Raw genomic sequence first — 14,862 nt, 5'->3', positions numbered from 1 at the left:
GCGGGGCGGGGGCTGCGGTACGGGGCGGCAGCCTCCGTGCCCCGGCTCTCGGTCACCGCCCCCCGCGGGGTGGGTCTCGGCGCCGCGCCCGGAACGGGTCGGACGGCAAACACAGGGTGTGCCGGAGCCCGGGGCGCTGCGGTTGGGCCAGAGCCGGTATTCGTCTGGGAACGCCCCGCGGCAGTGACACCCGGGGACCCGGCGTCCGCAAAGTGAAACCCCCAGCGGTGCCGCTCTGAGGGCCGTATGGGGACAGCCCCTGGCAGTGCCACCCCAGATACCCCTATGGGCACAGGCCCTGGCGGTGCCATCCTGGGACAGCCCTGATGTGGGGACAGCCGTGGCAGTGCCACTGTTGGGACCCAGCGCCCACAAAGTGACATCCCTGGCACTGTCACCCCAGGGAGCCAGCTTCCATACGGGGACACCCCCTGGCAGTGCCGTGCTGGGCACACAGCACCCACAGAGTGACATCCCCGGCAGTGCCACCACAAGGGCACAATGCGCTTATGGGAACAGTCCGCAGCAGTGACACCCATCTACAAAGTGACACCCCTTGGCAATGCCACTCTGAGGACACAATGCCCATATGGGGACTCTCCATGGCAGTGGCACTTCAGGACCCAGCACTGGTATGAGGACACCTTCTGACAGTGCTGCCCCAGGTACCCCATGGGCACAGCCCCTGGCACTGCCACCCAGAGGACACAACACCCCTATGGGGACACCCCTTGGCACTGACACACTGGGGACCCAGTGCCCATATGAGCAATCCCCATGGCAGTAGCACCCGGAGGATGCAGCACCCATATCGGGACACCCAATGCCACCCCAGGTACCCAGCACCCCGATGGGCACAGCCCCTGGCAGTGCCATCCCAGGACCCAGCCTCCATACGGGACATCCCTTGACAGTGCCACCTGGGTATCCAGCACCCACCAAGTGCCACTCCCAGCCATGCCACCCTGGGGACACAGTGCGCATCTGGGGACCCAGCACCCACAAAACGACACCCCTTGGCAGTGCCATGCTGGAGACACAGCACCCATATGGTGACACCCCGTGGTGGTGGCACTCCGGGGACCCAATGCCCACATGGTGCCACCCACCTGCCAATACCTCCCGTGAGTCACCCGCAGGAGACATCTGCTAACGCCCAGAATTATCCACCGCTCCCTCCACCAAGTGCCCCCCCAGTATGACACAAAGCAGAGGGGACAGCGGACAGAGCCCCCCACACCCCCTCCATCCTCCCCCAGATCGGGGTCCCCCAGTGTCCCCCGGCCCAGTTGCAGTGGTGCAGACAGGCAGACAAGGAGGATACACCTGCCACCCCCCCAGCTTGGGGACAGTCCCGCTGCCACCCGGCTGTGACGGGACGGAAGCCACCCCCGGGGGGGGGGGGGACACACTCAGAGGGCGACAGGTGCTCTGTGTGAGCTCTGTGCCTCAGTTTCCCTATGGCAGGGCACAGGGCCTAGGCACGGCTTTGCCCACCCTGGCAGCGTGGGGTGGGGGGGGGGTTGCAGTGAGCTCCCGGTGGGTGTGAGCCCCACCCTGTGGGGTTTTGGCCACCGTGGGCACAGGGCCAGCCCACACAGCTCGCCCGCTGCCGCGTGCCCGCGCACTCCAGCACAGAGAAAAACAAACCCAGAAGCAGCGAAGGAAGGAGCGGCAGAGGGACGCGGCAAGGAGGAGGAGGAGGAAGAAGAAGCAGGGCCTCGCAGCCCCTCCGGAGTTGTGGGGTGCCCTGTGAACCCCCAGCCCCTCCAGGTTGCTGCCATGGCCAAAAGCACCTCGCTGCACTGCCGGCTGGTGGAGGGAAAGGAGCTGCCTGCCAAGGACGTGTGAGTGCTGCTGGGGGTCTCTGCCCCCCACCCAGGGGGCACAGGGCGCTGGGGTGTGCTGCGGTCTGCCCACAGTTCAGGGGGTCCCTGCCTACAGCTCTGCTGATTGGGGCTCATTTCACCAAAGTGGGGGGGGGGGGGGGTCTGCTGATGTCTGAGGGTCCCCTTTGCAAGGAGCCCTGCACCCTTGGGACACCCCCTCACTGCCAACCAGCACCTCACACACCTGGCAGGGTGACCCCATATAGCAGGGTCCCATCTGGGACCGCCCCATCTGGGGGCTGCAACACCTCTCCTGGGGCCCCACACCTGGTAGAGCATCCCCGTGGAGGGGGGGGTCCAGCATCACACCCAGCCCCCAGCCGAGAGGACACTGGGCACCCCTTGGGTGCATCATCTGTGAGCCAGTACCCAGTCCTCATCCTGGTGAACCAGCTCTGCTTTTCCACCTTGCTGCAAGGGGTTAAGCCCAGGCAGAGGCTGGAGTCACCATGTCGCCATGTCACTGTGACACCTCTCCAGCCCCACACCCTGACTCAGGGAAGTGGGTTGCTGCAGAAACTCGGGCATGGCTGCGCCGCTGGCACAGACACCCAGTGACATGGGGACACATGGTTGAGGTGACCCCAGCGTCCCCAAACTCAAAGGGTGCCAGGAAAAGGCATCCCCAAGCAGGGCAGCCAGCTGAGACCAGGCAGCTCAGCTCACCCATGGCCATGGGGCTTAACCCGGTGAGCCCTTGGGGTGCTCATCTCAGGGAACACCATGGGGTGCTGACACTCCCATGTCCCCTTTTCTCCCCCTAGCTCTGGCTCCAGCGATCCCTACTGCGTGGTCAAGGTGGACAATGAGGTGGTGGCCAGGTGGGTGACCATACCACCATAGGGAGAGGACATGGGGTCCGGCTGGTGTGCTCATGGGGGTCCTCTGCCCACAGAACGGCCACGGTGTGGAGGAGTCTGAACCCATTTTGGGGTGAGGAGTTCACCCTGCGTCTGCCCCGCGGCTTCCGCAGCCTCACCATCTATGTGCTGGACGAAGACACCATCGGGTAGGGGACAGCAGGGCTGGTGGCAGCAGGTGGGCAGTGGGGTCACCACCACCTCGGGGTGGCCATCCCCATCGGTGTCACCCCACAGGCATGATGACGTGATCGGCAAAGTGTCACTGAGCCACCAGCAGATCTCAGCACAGCCGCGGGGTGAGCAGGGGCACGGGGATTATGGGGGCCATAGGGCTCATCCCCGTGCCAGTGGTGCCCATCCCATGCCCCCCTTCTTAGGCATTGACAGCTGGCTCAGCCTGGCGCCCGTGCACCCTGACCAGGAGGTGCAGGGTGAGATCCACCTGGAGGTGAGGATGCCTGAGCAGGGCCACCCGCGGGTGCTGCGCTGCCACCTCATCGCGGCCAGGTAGGGGGACCTGGGATTGTGTCCCCACTGGGGTTTGTGTTTGGGTCGGTGGGGTTGGCTGGGTGGTTGGGGGGGGGCTCAGGGCCACCAGGAAGGGTCATCACTGTGTCCTGCTCAGGGACATTGCTGCTTGCAGCCCATGTGTCATGATGCTGTGGGGTCTCAGCATCTTTGCCACACTGCTTGGGCACTGCCAGCCCTGCTGGGGGCCGGGCTGGGGGCAGGGGGCAAGGGACAGTGCCGTCCCTGGGGATATTCCCATGGGGCAGACAATATCTCACATGGCATTTCTCCCCATTCGTTTTAAAATTGGGGGAAACTGAGGCAGCCCCACTGCCTTTGGGGCAGGTTGGGATGGGGCTGCTCTTTGTGTGCATGTGTTGCCCATGTGTGCATGCATGTGTGTGCACATGTGTGTGTGTTTGTGTGCCCGCACGCATGGCTGCCAGACCGGAGGCTGCTGGCAGAGCAGCATCCCGCTGCCATGGCGACCGAAGTGGCTGCCATGGCAACAGGATGGCCGTGGGGACAGCCAGGAGGGACAGCAGCATCCCCAGTGCACCCTGTGCCCCCCAGGGACCAGCTGCCAGCATCCCCTCCCCGGTACCACCTGGTACACGGGTACCTCACTGCACTCATGGTGACACAAGGGGACAGGGGACCGTGCCAAGGGGGACAGGTACTCACTGCATCCCCCTGACCCCCATCCTCCCACAGGGACCTGGCCCCCCGGGACCCCTCGGGCACCTCAGACCCCTTCGTCCGGGTGTCGTGCTGCGGGCACACGCGGGAGACTGCCGTGAGTCAGGGGTTGGGTGGCACGGGTGGCACTATGGTGGCACTGGGTGCCCAGAGGCCGGGGCTCCATCCCCTGCTGTCACCCCCCTGTCCCCAGCAGGTGATTAAGAAGACCCGCTTCCCACGCTGGGATGAGGTGCTGGAGTTCGAGCTGGCAGAGGATGAGCCAGGGGACAGCGTGCTGAGCGTGGAGGTGTGGGACTGGGACATCGTGGGCAAGAATGACTTCCTGGGACAGGTGAGAGCCCAGGGACACGTGGGGATGGGTGATGTCCTGTGCCCCCCACCTCACCCCCTGCCTGTGTACCCCAGGTCAAGGTCCCCCTGGATGCATCAGGTCCCACAGAGGGCTGGTTCCAGCTCCTGCCCTTCCCCAGCAGCACCGAGGAGCCAGGGTGAGTGTGGGGCAATGGAGGATGGAGAGTGACAGGGTGAGGGCAGGGTGCAGCCATGCCTCCCCCATCACGCTGTCACTGTAGGGGACAGCTGGGCGCCCTGCGGCTGACGGTGAGACTGCTGGAGGACAGGGTCCTGCCCCAGCACTGCTACCAGCCCCTCATCCAGCTCCTGGCCGAGCCTCTCCACTGCCCAGGTCAGGTGGGTGCTACGGGCTGGGGACACATTTGTGCTACTTGTCCCCTTGGTGTGTGACATCCCTGTGCCCTGCCCGCAGCCCGCAGCCAGCACGGCACTGGCTGTCCTGGAGGAGGTGACCTCAGGGGACAGCCGGCAGGATGTGGCCACCAAGCTGGTGAAGGTCTTCCTGGCACAGGGGCTGGCCGTGCCCTTCCTGGACTATGTCATCACCCGTGAGCTGGCCAGAACCAGTAAGTGCTGGGCTCAGACCAGTAAGTGCAGGGGCTGGAGCATCTGCAGACCCTCAGCTGGGGAACTGGAAGGGAAACCACACTGAGGGCTGCCAGGGAGCCCCAGAGCCTGCTGTGAGGCTACCAAAGGTCTGGGCACTCTGGGGACAGCTGGGGCACCTCCATGGCTCACGGTGGGCTCCTTCCCAGCGGACCCCAATACCCTTTTCCGCTCCAACTCTTTGGCCTCCAAGTCCATGGAGCAGTTCTTGAAGGTGAGCCCCGGGAGGGGACATCACTCCAGCACCCTGCAATGGCTTCAGGACATGGCACAGTGCTGGGGACAGCGTGGGGACAGCAGTGGTGACCTCCTGCCCCGTGCAGGCAGTGGGGCTGCCCTACCTGCACGCGGTCCTGAAGCCGGTGGTGAACCGCATCTTCGAGGAGAAGAAGTACGTGGAGCTGGACCCCTGCAAGATGGAACTGAGCCGTGGCAGGCAAGTGCGGGGATGTGTCCCCACCCTGGTGACTCTCATGGGCCACCTCAGTGGTCGCGAGCTGGTGGTGTCCCCGCAGGAGGATCTCCTTCAAGGGGTCCCTGTCAGAAGCCCAGGTGCGAGAGAGCAGCCTGGAACTGCTGCAGGGCTACTTGGGGGACACGGTGGATGCCATCATGGCCTCGGTGGACAAGTGTCCCCTCCTGATGAGGATGGCCTTCAAGCAGCTCCGCAGGCGGGTGGAGGAGCGCTTCCCCTCACCACAGCATGAGGTGGGTGTCCCTGTGGGGCTGTGAGGGCTGCACAGTGCTGGGCACTGAGCTCTGTCCTCACGCAGGAGATGCGGTACTTTGCCATCAGTGGGTTCCTCTTCCTCCGCTTCTTCGCCCCCGCCATCCTCACCCCAAAGCTCTTCGGTCTGCGGGAGCAGCATGCCGAGCCCCGCACTGGGCGCACACTCTTGCTGCTCGCCAAGGTGCCCAGGGGAATGAGGGCATGGGTGGGGGGACCTCAGGAAGGGATGGGGACCTTGGGCAGGGGTGGTTCATCCTCGCACCAAGGAGGGACAGGACCCCAAAGAGGGACAGGGACCTGAAGGAAGGATGCGGGACCAAGGAGGGATGGGGATGCCATGGAAGGACAGGGACCATAGGGGGAATGGGGACCCCAGAAGGGGTGAGGACACCAAAAGGGATGGAGACCCCAGAGAGGATGGGAACCTCAGGGAGTCAGGGAGACCCTGGAGAGGGATGTGGCATAAGGGAGGGACTGGGATGGCCAAGAGGGATGGGGAGCCAGGGAAGAGATGAAGACCCTGCAGGAAGATGGGGTACCAGGGAGGGACAGGATCCCAAAGAGGGACAGGGAATTGAAGGAAGGATGGGGGACCAAGGAGAGATGGGGGTGCCATGGAAGGACAGGGATGGTGGGGAGGGATGGAAAGCACAGAAGGGATGTGAACACAAAAAGGGATGAAGACCCCAGAGGGGATGGGGATGCCAAGGTGGGAAGCGGACCCCACAGAGGCTGGAAGACCCCGGGGAGGAACAGGGATGTCAAGGGAGGACAGAGACCCAGGAAAGGGACATGGACCCCAGGGAGGGCAGAGCCTTTCCCGCCCCCATGCCACATGCCATGAGCTGGTTTGTTCCCACTGGTGATGGGATATCACCAGCCACGTCACCATGCACTGAGCACAGGGCAGCAGCCAAGGTTGGCTCCCACCACCTTGCGCTGCTCTGTTTCCCCTTTTTCCTCCCCAAATCCCACTCCCACGAGGCAGGCGCTGCAGAGCATCGGCAACCTGGGGCTGCAGCCGGGCAAGGAGCCCTGGATGGCCCCACTGCAAACCGTCCTGCTGCCCAGCGTCACCCGCGTCAGAGCCTTCCTGGACAGCCTCATCGAGGTGGAGAGCACCCAGGGTGAGCTGGCATGGTGGGCAGCACAGAATCCCCCTCCCATCTTGGGGATACCCCCCATGTCCTAAGGGACGGGGTCCCCTTTGGAGCATCCTTGTGCTGTGGGTGGTGGTGGCACCCCAAAGTGATGTCACTGTCCCCATGCCACGACCATAGCCACAGCGGGTGAGGGGACAATGTCGGTGGCACCTTTCTGTCCCTCGGCCACCATCAAGGAGGGCTTCCTGCACATGCGGGAGGCTGAGGAGCCCTCCCTGCTGCCCCGCTTCGCCTTCAAGAAGCGGTACTTCTGGCTCAGCACCCAGGCTCTGTCCTACTCCAAGTCCCCCGAGTGCCAGGTGGGTGCTGCCTGCGGTGCCCCGTGCCCTGCTGCAGGGTGCCACGGGCACAGTGACACGCCGCATTTTGGGGTCCCCAGGAGCGCGGCTGCATCCAGGTGGGGCACATACGGGCGGTGGAGCGCGTGGATGAGGGCACGTTCCCGCAGCCCCACGTCATGCAGGTGGTGGCACAGGATGACACCGGGCAGCTGCGCACCACCTACATCCAGTGCAAGGTGGGGACATCCCCATCCCAGCACCACCGGGACCCCAACACTCCAGGCTGCCTCTGCCCAGCACCCCAGCACCCAGCACCCAGTGCGTGGGGGTAATGGGGGCGGCCCCAATCCCAATCCTGCTGTACTGGGAACACTGGAGTATCCGACTTCAGTAGGACTGGGGTCACTGGGGTACCAGCCCAATCCATGCTGGGATCAGTAGGGTATCCAGCTATACCTGTAGTGGGGTTCACTGGTCTATCAGCTCTGGCTATAGTGGGGTCACTGGGTTACCAGCCCTAGCAATACTAGCATCAATAGGTAGCAGCCCTGTCTGCACTGGGTTAATGAGCTACCAGCCCTGCCCGTACTGGGATCTACACTGGCGTCACTGGGGCACCAGCTCTGCCTTGTAATGGGGTCACTGGGGTACTACCCTGTCTGTACTGGGATCAAAACTGGGGTCACAGGGATACCAGCCTTGAGCATATTGGGGTCACTGGGGTACAGCCCTGTCTGTACTGATGTCACTGGGATACTAGCCCTGTTGCCAAGTGCCACCTCCCCACCAACTCCCACTTGTGCCATCAAACTGTCCCTCGGGGTCCCCAGCCCCCACTGCCTCGTGCCACCCTCTATGCCCACCCTGGGGATGCTGCAGGGGGAACCAAGGCCCTTGGCGCTGCCCAGTGTGGCCATGGCACCACGATGGGTGCCAGCACCGCGAGTGGGTGCCACCGCCATGTCCCCGCAGAGCGCACCGGAGCTGTGGCACTGGCTGTGGGCGCTGCGTCAGGCCAGCAGTGCCAACGGGGCCATGCTGCCCACCTGTCATCCTGGCACGTTCCGCGGTGCCCGCTGGACCTGCTGCCTGCAGCCCAACCGTGCTGGTAATGGCAATAGGAGGGACATGAGGGGGTCCCCAGTGGGTCCCCCCACCCAACCCCGCTCTCCCCGGTAGCTCCCGGCTGCAGCCGGACCCACAGCGCGGTGGCACTGGACGAGTGGAGTGACCCCCTGGACCCCGCGGCGGCAGCACAGAGCCTCTACGTGCACCTCCAGCATGCGGGGACACGGCTTCGGTGAGGCCATGTCCTGGGGGGCACCCATGGGTGTCTCCCCCCCGGTGGGCTCAGCGTCCTCGTCCTGCAGGGAGGTGGTGGCAGGGCCCCAGGGCAGCGTGGCAGTGGAGAGCCCAGAGCTGGAGCTGGGAGGTAGGGAGACGGGGGGAACAGGGGGGACGGGGTGTGTGGGGGCAGCTGCATTGGTGTGCACACGTATGGATGCACACGCACGCACAGGCACACGGGCTTATGCATGCACGTTTGCACACATGCACGTACACACGTGCATACACACACTTGCAGGCATGCACAGAGTTGTTGCACATGCACGGCTGCATGTATGCATGCATGTATGTGTGTCCAGTATGCACGGACAAGTATACACATATGCACACACGCGTGCACATTTGCACAACGCACACCCCCGCGAGCCACGTTTTCTCCACCAGGGGACAGCAAACCCCCACGGCCGCACGCGCACCAGGCCCCACCCCTCCGCTGCACACGCATGCTCCCAGCCGCGTGCACACGAATGCACGCGTGGACACACGCGTGGGTGCGCACAGCCACGCGCCCCCCACGCACAAGGACCCTCCCCTCCACCCAGCAGGGCACGTCAGTGTCGGGGAGGAGAAGAGGTGGGAGGAGGCACAACGGGGTGGGAGGCGCGGCCCGTGGGTGTCACGAGTGGGTGCAGGGCGTCGCGGGTGGGAACGCTGACTCTGCGCGGCCGCAGGCGGAGCCGTCCGGGAGCGGCTGCGGGCGGTGCTGCGGGACCTGGACGTGGCCCACGAAGCCTTCGCCCGTGGAGACGGCGCCTCGAGCCCTCCCACGGAAACGGAGACGGAGACGGAGACGGATGTGGCCACGTGAAGGGGACTACAGCTCCCAGCATGCCCTGCGCCGCCAGGGCCCAGCCAGCGCCGCGCCGCGCCGCAGTGCATGCTGGGAGCTGTAGTCCGCGCCGCGCTCCTCTGCCTACAGCGAGACGGGGCGGCGCGGCGCGACGGGGGCAGCCCACGGACACGCGCGTGCACACACACACACAGACGTGTCCGCGTCTGTGCGTGTGTGTGCTCAGAGCCGGGTGTGCGTGGCGAGGCGCTGCAAGGTTCGCGTGGGACGCGCGTGAGTGCGGGCAGCGCTGCCACCACGCGGGACCGCCCACGGGGGACAGAGGGACAGACCCCGCTGCAGCCCCACCCAGCGCCCTTCCCTAGCGCGGCGCGGCACGGGGACACGAGCGGGTGGCGCGGGGACGCCGGGACGCTGCGGTGTATTCCTTAACACAGAGACGTACACATGGCACCGGCTGCACGCGGCTCCGTGGGGCACCGGGCGGGCGGAGGGGAAAGCACCGCGCTGCTGGCAGCCGGGCGGGGGGCGGGGACACGCGGCGGGGGCACCGGGGGGTGAGCCCAGGCGGTGCCGGCGGCGAAGCAGCGGGGACGGTGACACGGGGCCGAGGGGACGGCGGGGAGCCCCTCAGCGCGGGCTCAGTCCTTGAGAGTGGCCTCGGAGACGCCCTGCGCCAGCAGCTCGGCCAGGACGTTGTCCAGGTAGTTGGGGTCGGGATAGCCGTGACCCGTCAGGTTGGAGCCGAATTCGGTCTTGTGGTGGATCTCGTTCCACACCACCGTGTCCGACTCGCCCGTGGTGTTGGAGGTGCCGATGGTGAAGATGAGCCGCCGGTCCCATGCCACAATCAGCAGCTTCAGCACCTGGGGGACGGGCACCGCTGCGTCCCACCCCACTGCACGGCCACCCCAGGGACCCACATCCCCACCCCAGTGTCCCCATCCGTATGGCCACGTCCCCACCCGTGCTACCCCTGGGCACACAGGGCCGCTCACCTTCCTGCCCTTCTCGTTGTCAGGCAGGTAGCAGTGCCGGGGAAAGCCGCGTGCCGTGAACTTCTTGCCAGGGTTGGGATGCTCTGGACCCTTCGGTGGGGACAGCAGAGGGGTGAGTGGGTGGCTTGGGGACACCCAGCCCTGGGGTGGGGGCCCTGGGCGGCTCACCTGGATGCCGGTGGGGATGTCGTAGACGATCCGGATGGTTTTGGAGTCAGTGTAACCCGGGAGGGAATGGGGGATGAGGTGGAACTCCATCTTCCCGGGGGGCTGCGTGCCCGTCTTCTCCCCGTAGATGGCCTTGCAGGTGGGGCACTGCAAGCTGCCGTCCTGCGGGGACAGCCGCGCTGGGCACCCAGCCCTGTGCCACGTGCCTGTGGACCCCATGTCCGCGTCGGCTCTCACCTTGTTGCCGTTGTTGTACATGGCCACGAGGCACAGCAGGTGGTACATGTGCCCGCACTTGCCCAGCTTGCCCACCAGCTCCGGCTTGATGCCGCGGTGACTCAGGACGCCCTCGTAGCCCGAGGAGGTGACCAGCCGCTCCATGCAGATGGTGCAGTCCTGGGGGCACACGGGGGGTCACCTCGTGGGTGTCACACCGGGCTCTGTGCCCGTCCCCTGCCCTCCCGCCGTGCCAGCTCACCTCATCCGGAGGGGTCTTTACCTTCTGGATGTAGCGACGCACCACGTCCTCTGGGTTCTTGCCTGCCATGGGTAGGGGTGTCAGTCAGATCCAGGACCCCCCTGCCACCCCCTGCCTCTAGCGTGGAGACAGTGACAGGGAGGAGGCGGCAGCACACAGCACTGGAGGAGCCATGGGCAGTGACATCGCCTTACACCCTTGGGTGACACGCTGCATTCCACGCCATTCCCCCAACATTTCAGGTCCCACCCTGCAGCACCACCCGTGCCTCAGTTTCCCCTCCGGCAGCTCCTTACTCCTTTTGAGGTGCTTCTTCTTGGTCTTCCTGCAGATGCCGCTGACCCCGGGCACGGGCTTGATGTCGCTCTTGCTGACGGGCGGTGGGTGCAGGATGGGTTTGGGTGCACGGGTCAGGCAGACGGGCAGTCCGGCGGCACACATCAGGATGCCCGTCATCCCTGCACAGGGACAGGGACGTCTGTCTGTCCCTTCCATCCCTGGCCCGACCCTGGAGCACCCATGGGTGCTCGTTACAGGACCCCCACCCATTACCTGCCAGGGCAGGATGGACGGGGCCGGTGCCGTTCAGGTTCTTGACCGGGAGGGCTGGGACCCTGCAAGAGATGGGAGGAATGTCCCCTGGGTCCTGGCCTCTCTGCAGCGTCATCAGGGCGGCCAGGAGTGCATCTGGGCAGGTGTCTGCGCACCCATGCATGCATCCCCTCCGGTGTGCGCCCATGTGTGCAAGGCTGCACGGGTACAGCCTGGTGTGAGATGTGGGGTCGTGGGGACACGGGAGGAGGCGGCTGGGGACACAGCAGGGGTGTGGGGAGAGTGGGGATGGTGGGGGATGGGTGGATGGACAGATGGACAGAGATACGGATGGACAGAGATGAATAAGCAGGTAAATAGATGGGTGGGTGGAGGGAGAGATGAAAGGGTTGATGGATGAGTGGAAGGATGGATGGACAGACAGAGGGATGGATGGATAGAGAGCCCCCACATCGCTGTTCACAGCCCAGCAGCCACAACACACACAGGGGATCCCAACCCCAGGGAAGGGTCCATTGCACAGGGACCCTCTCTACCCCCACAACACCCCCAGGCCATGCCACAACCCAGCCTTGCCCCTACCTGCAGTCCCTGCCCCCAGCTCCCAAGGCCACCCTCAGCCACACCGAGGCCACATGCGGCAGTGGGGGCCTCACCCCTCCAGCCCCCTCCTACCTGTCCATGGGGACGCACAGCACGGGAGCTGCGTGCCAGCACGGGGATGGCTTGGCCCAGGACACGGAAGCGAAAGCAGCACATCAACAGAGGAAGGAAACACGCCGAGTGCTTGGTGACCCTGCATGCCCCCCCTCTCCCCAACTCCGTCACCCCTGTCCCCAGCCCTGGCTGGCTGTGGGCTGTGGCTGCGGGCAGTGGCGGGGACTCAGAGGTATGTCCCCACGCCGCATGGTGCTCCCTGTGCCCCTGCTGCCCCTGACCCACAGGTGTTCCTGCAGCACACACCCCAAAGCGGAGGTGCCACTGTCAGGATGTCACTGCCACCACCCAGATGTGTCCCGCTGCATCACCCAGCATGAGGCTGGATCCTTCCTGCAGGGCAAGGTGCCACATCAGCTCCCCACGCTATGGCCCCTAGGGCACTGGAATGCTCTGGAGTGACCCACCCCATGCTGGACAACAGGGACACAAGTCCCCCAGTAATTGGCACCTTGTCTCCTCCAGCCAGCACGGCATGGCATGGACTGGCACAACCGTGCACAGTGTGGCACGGCATGGTACCACGTGGCACAGGGACACAGAGTGGCACAGCATGGCATGGCATCACGTGGCACAGCGTGACACGGCACAGCGTGGCACAGCGTGGAGCTCCATGGCACAGCACAGCAGTGCGGCATGGTACAGCACGGCACAGCATGACACAGTGCCAGCACCGGTGAGGTGACAGCTGGTGCTGCCACGCAATTTGACTGCATCTCCACGCCACTTCCCCACTGCTGTGAGCCCACCCCGTGCCACCTCAGCGTCACCACGTGCGTCCCCATCCCAGCTTACCCAGGGGGCACGGTGGTGCGGGCGCTGCCGCCAGCCCCCCGCTGCGTGCCGGGCCGGTTGAGGTTATTGAGGCCGGGCAGCTGCGCGGTGCCGGGCGTGCTCTGGCTGCACCCAAAAGCCCCGGCGGGCAGCCTGGGTGCCTCCCCCTTGGCCGTGCCACCCGCCGATGGCCACAACGTCGCACCAGCAAAAGTGCTGCTCTGCCGCACCGGCACCGTCCCCCCGCCGCCGTACAGCTTGCGGCGCTGCGAGGCCAGGATGGCGTTGGATGCCGCGCGGGTGCTGTTGACCAGCAGGCACTGGTGGCACGAGCAGGGCTGCCCCGTGCTGCTGCCCACCGGCCATGACTGCGACTTGGGGATGGAGCCCATGGTCAGCGGGTACGCCAGGTCCATGCGGCGCCGCAGCCGGCGCCTGCGCTGCGTCTGCCGGTTCATCTGCGACATGCTGCTGAAGTAGATGAGGTAGCAGAAGCCCAGGGAGGAGAGGTCCAGCCAGGGGTGCTGCTTCTCGTAGGCGTTCTGGATGGTGATGCAGATGTCCATGTCGTAGGGCGTCCACGAGCTGTTGTCGTTCTCCCATTCCCACACGATGCCCTTTCCCGGCGCTGAGGAGGGGTCGTAGAAGTTCCTGCGCACTGGGCGCATGGTGCCTGCGGGGACGCGCTGCTCAGAACCCAAACACCGCTGCCATCCCCCAAACAGACCCCCCCGGCAGCTCACCCCCGGCGCCGTGCCCCTCGCCTCGCCCAGCCACACGCTGCGCTCCCATCCCCGGCCGGCTGCACTGCCTGGCCCTATTAACGACTCTAATAAGGGTCATTAATCACCGCCCGGCCCAGCTGCTGCCGGCTGCTGAGGCAGCGCTGCCTGCAGCCCCATGGGGTCCGTGCCCCCGCCGCAGCCCAGCAAGTCCTCACCTGAGTCAGCTGCATGCTCACATCCCCATCCCGCTCAAGTCCTGCATCCCACTACCCGCTTGTGTCCACACCCCAAATCCCACTGCTGGCTCACAGCCATACACTGCTCACATTTGAGTCCTGCATCCTGCTGCCCACTGCTGTCAATATCCCAAATCCCACTGCTATCTTGTGTCTACATCCCAACTCCTACTGCCACTCGCATCCCACATCCCACTGCCCAGTTCCAACCACATCCCGCTCACGTCCATGTCCTGCATCCGCTGCCCACCCGTCTATGCACCCACACCCCACCTCCCCATGTCTCCTTGTACCCAGCCCACCATGCCCACATCCCACTGATACCAGTGCCCCACATCCCCCATCCTGCTCACATCCACATCCCAGCCCCACTGGTGCCTGCATCTCCCCCCAGGTGTGTGCACATCCCACAGGTACACGTCCCAGCTGCTCGGAACGGGGCCACCTCATTTCACACGCAACCCACCACATCCCAAGCCCACCCCACCAAGAGCACGCATCCCCAGCAGCACCCAGCACCATCCAGGCCAGGGAATGGGACATTTGGGGACTTTGCAGATGAGCATTTCCCAGCAGGGGGTCCTGCGCCATCCCCAGACCCTGTCCCCCATCCCAAGCAAGTCTCCTGGGGTGCAGCTGGCACACGTCACTTTAGTGGGTCATGGTTAATGGGGTCTGGGCCAGGAGGCGGTGCAGGACAGGGCTTGATTTCCCTCGAGGAGACCTGTCCCAGTTGTGTGCCGCAGCCCTGCTCTGTTCAAGGGGCAGCACGTGGCCCCACAGACCCCAAAGTGGGGCCACCCAGTTCACTTCATCCCTTTTCCCGGAGGGAAGGAAAGGGAAGGGCAGAAGGAGACTTGTGGGGGCTGCACTGGGGTGAGGACAGACAGAAGGGAACTGACTGACAGGTGGAGAAGAGGGTGAGTTGAAATTGGTGGATGGATGGAGGGATGGAGGGGTGGATGGATGGATGGATGGA

The 14,862-nt window shown here is 65.0% G+C and overlaps 2 protein-coding genes across 7 annotated transcripts in view; one reads left to right on the top strand and one right to left on the bottom strand.

The window, feature by feature from the left end:
* RASAL1 (RAS protein activator like 1) lies at nt 1,388-9,686 on the top strand. 6 transcript variants are annotated; one of them, XM_021412926.1, is made up of 21 exons: nt 1,391-1,847; nt 2,654-2,710; nt 2,785-2,898; nt 2,987-3,048; nt 3,130-3,259; nt 3,977-4,058; nt 4,158-4,295; nt 4,370-4,452; nt 4,537-4,654; nt 4,731-4,884; nt 5,074-5,138; nt 5,248-5,360; nt 5,440-5,632; nt 5,698-5,835; nt 6,643-6,781; nt 6,935-7,116; nt 7,197-7,334; nt 8,071-8,206; nt 8,278-8,398; nt 8,469-8,530; nt 9,117-9,385. In XM_021412926.1, the coding sequence occupies exons 1-21, from the start codon at nt 1,783-1,785 to the stop codon at nt 9,251-9,253; spliced, it is 2,427 nt and encodes an 808-aa protein (XP_021268601.1). In that variant the 5' UTR covers nt 1,391-1,782; the 3' UTR covers nt 9,254-9,385. The 6 variants fall into 6 exon arrangements, 4 of the variants coding, with proteins under 4 accessions (XP_021268597.1, XP_021268601.1, XP_021268598.1 ...); XM_021412922.1 differs by lacking the exon at nt 8,469-8,530 and having other exon boundaries at nt 1,388-1,847; nt 9,117-9,686; XR_002443470.1 differs by lacking the exon at nt 8,469-8,530 and having other exon boundaries at nt 1,390-1,847; nt 7,197-7,416; nt 9,117-9,247.
* The window catches only part of DTX1 (deltex E3 ubiquitin ligase 1), a 13,681-nt gene continuing 8,456 nt past the window's right edge, over nt 9,638-14,862 (bottom strand). The window contains exons 2-9 of the mRNA XM_021412931.1: nt 12,944-13,595; nt 11,432-11,493; nt 11,176-11,337; nt 10,880-10,941; nt 10,639-10,797; nt 10,402-10,563; nt 10,234-10,323; nt 9,638-10,101 (exon numbers count right to left, since the gene is read on the bottom strand). Of these exons, the coding sequence (XP_021268606.1) occupies nt 9,877-10,101; nt 10,234-10,323; nt 10,402-10,563; nt 10,639-10,797; nt 10,880-10,941; nt 11,176-11,337; nt 11,432-11,493; nt 12,944-13,595 (1,574 nt within the window). The 3' untranslated portion in view covers nt 9,638-9,876. The remainder of the gene's footprint in view (nt 10,102-10,233; nt 10,324-10,401; nt 10,564-10,638; nt 10,798-10,879; nt 10,942-11,175; nt 11,338-11,431; nt 11,494-12,943; nt 13,596-14,862) is intronic.

The sequence above is a fragment of the Numida meleagris genome, chromosome 14 (assembly GCF_002078875.1).
Source record: "Numida meleagris isolate 19003 breed g44 Domestic line chromosome 14, NumMel1.0, whole genome shotgun sequence".
NCBI lineage: Eukaryota > Metazoa > Chordata > Aves > Galliformes > Numididae > Numida > Numida meleagris.
This window is presented reverse-complemented; position numbering and strand designations above follow the sequence as displayed.

Excerpts from the sequence above, each read along its gene's own strand:
- RASAL1 (XM_021412922.1), top strand. The coding sequence starts at position 1,783 with ATGGCCAAAAGCACCTCGCTGCACTGCCGGCTGGTGGAGGGAAAGGAG. Across the intron at positions 5,139-5,247 it reads CCATGGAGCAGTTCTTGAAG|GCAGTGGGGCTGCCCTACCT; the intron begins GTGAGCCCCGGG and ends TGCCCCGTGCAG. Across the intron at positions 7,117-7,196 it reads CCAAGTCCCCCGAGTGCCAG|GAGCGCGGCTGCATCCAGGT; the intron begins GTGGGTGCTGCC and ends TGGGGTCCCCAG.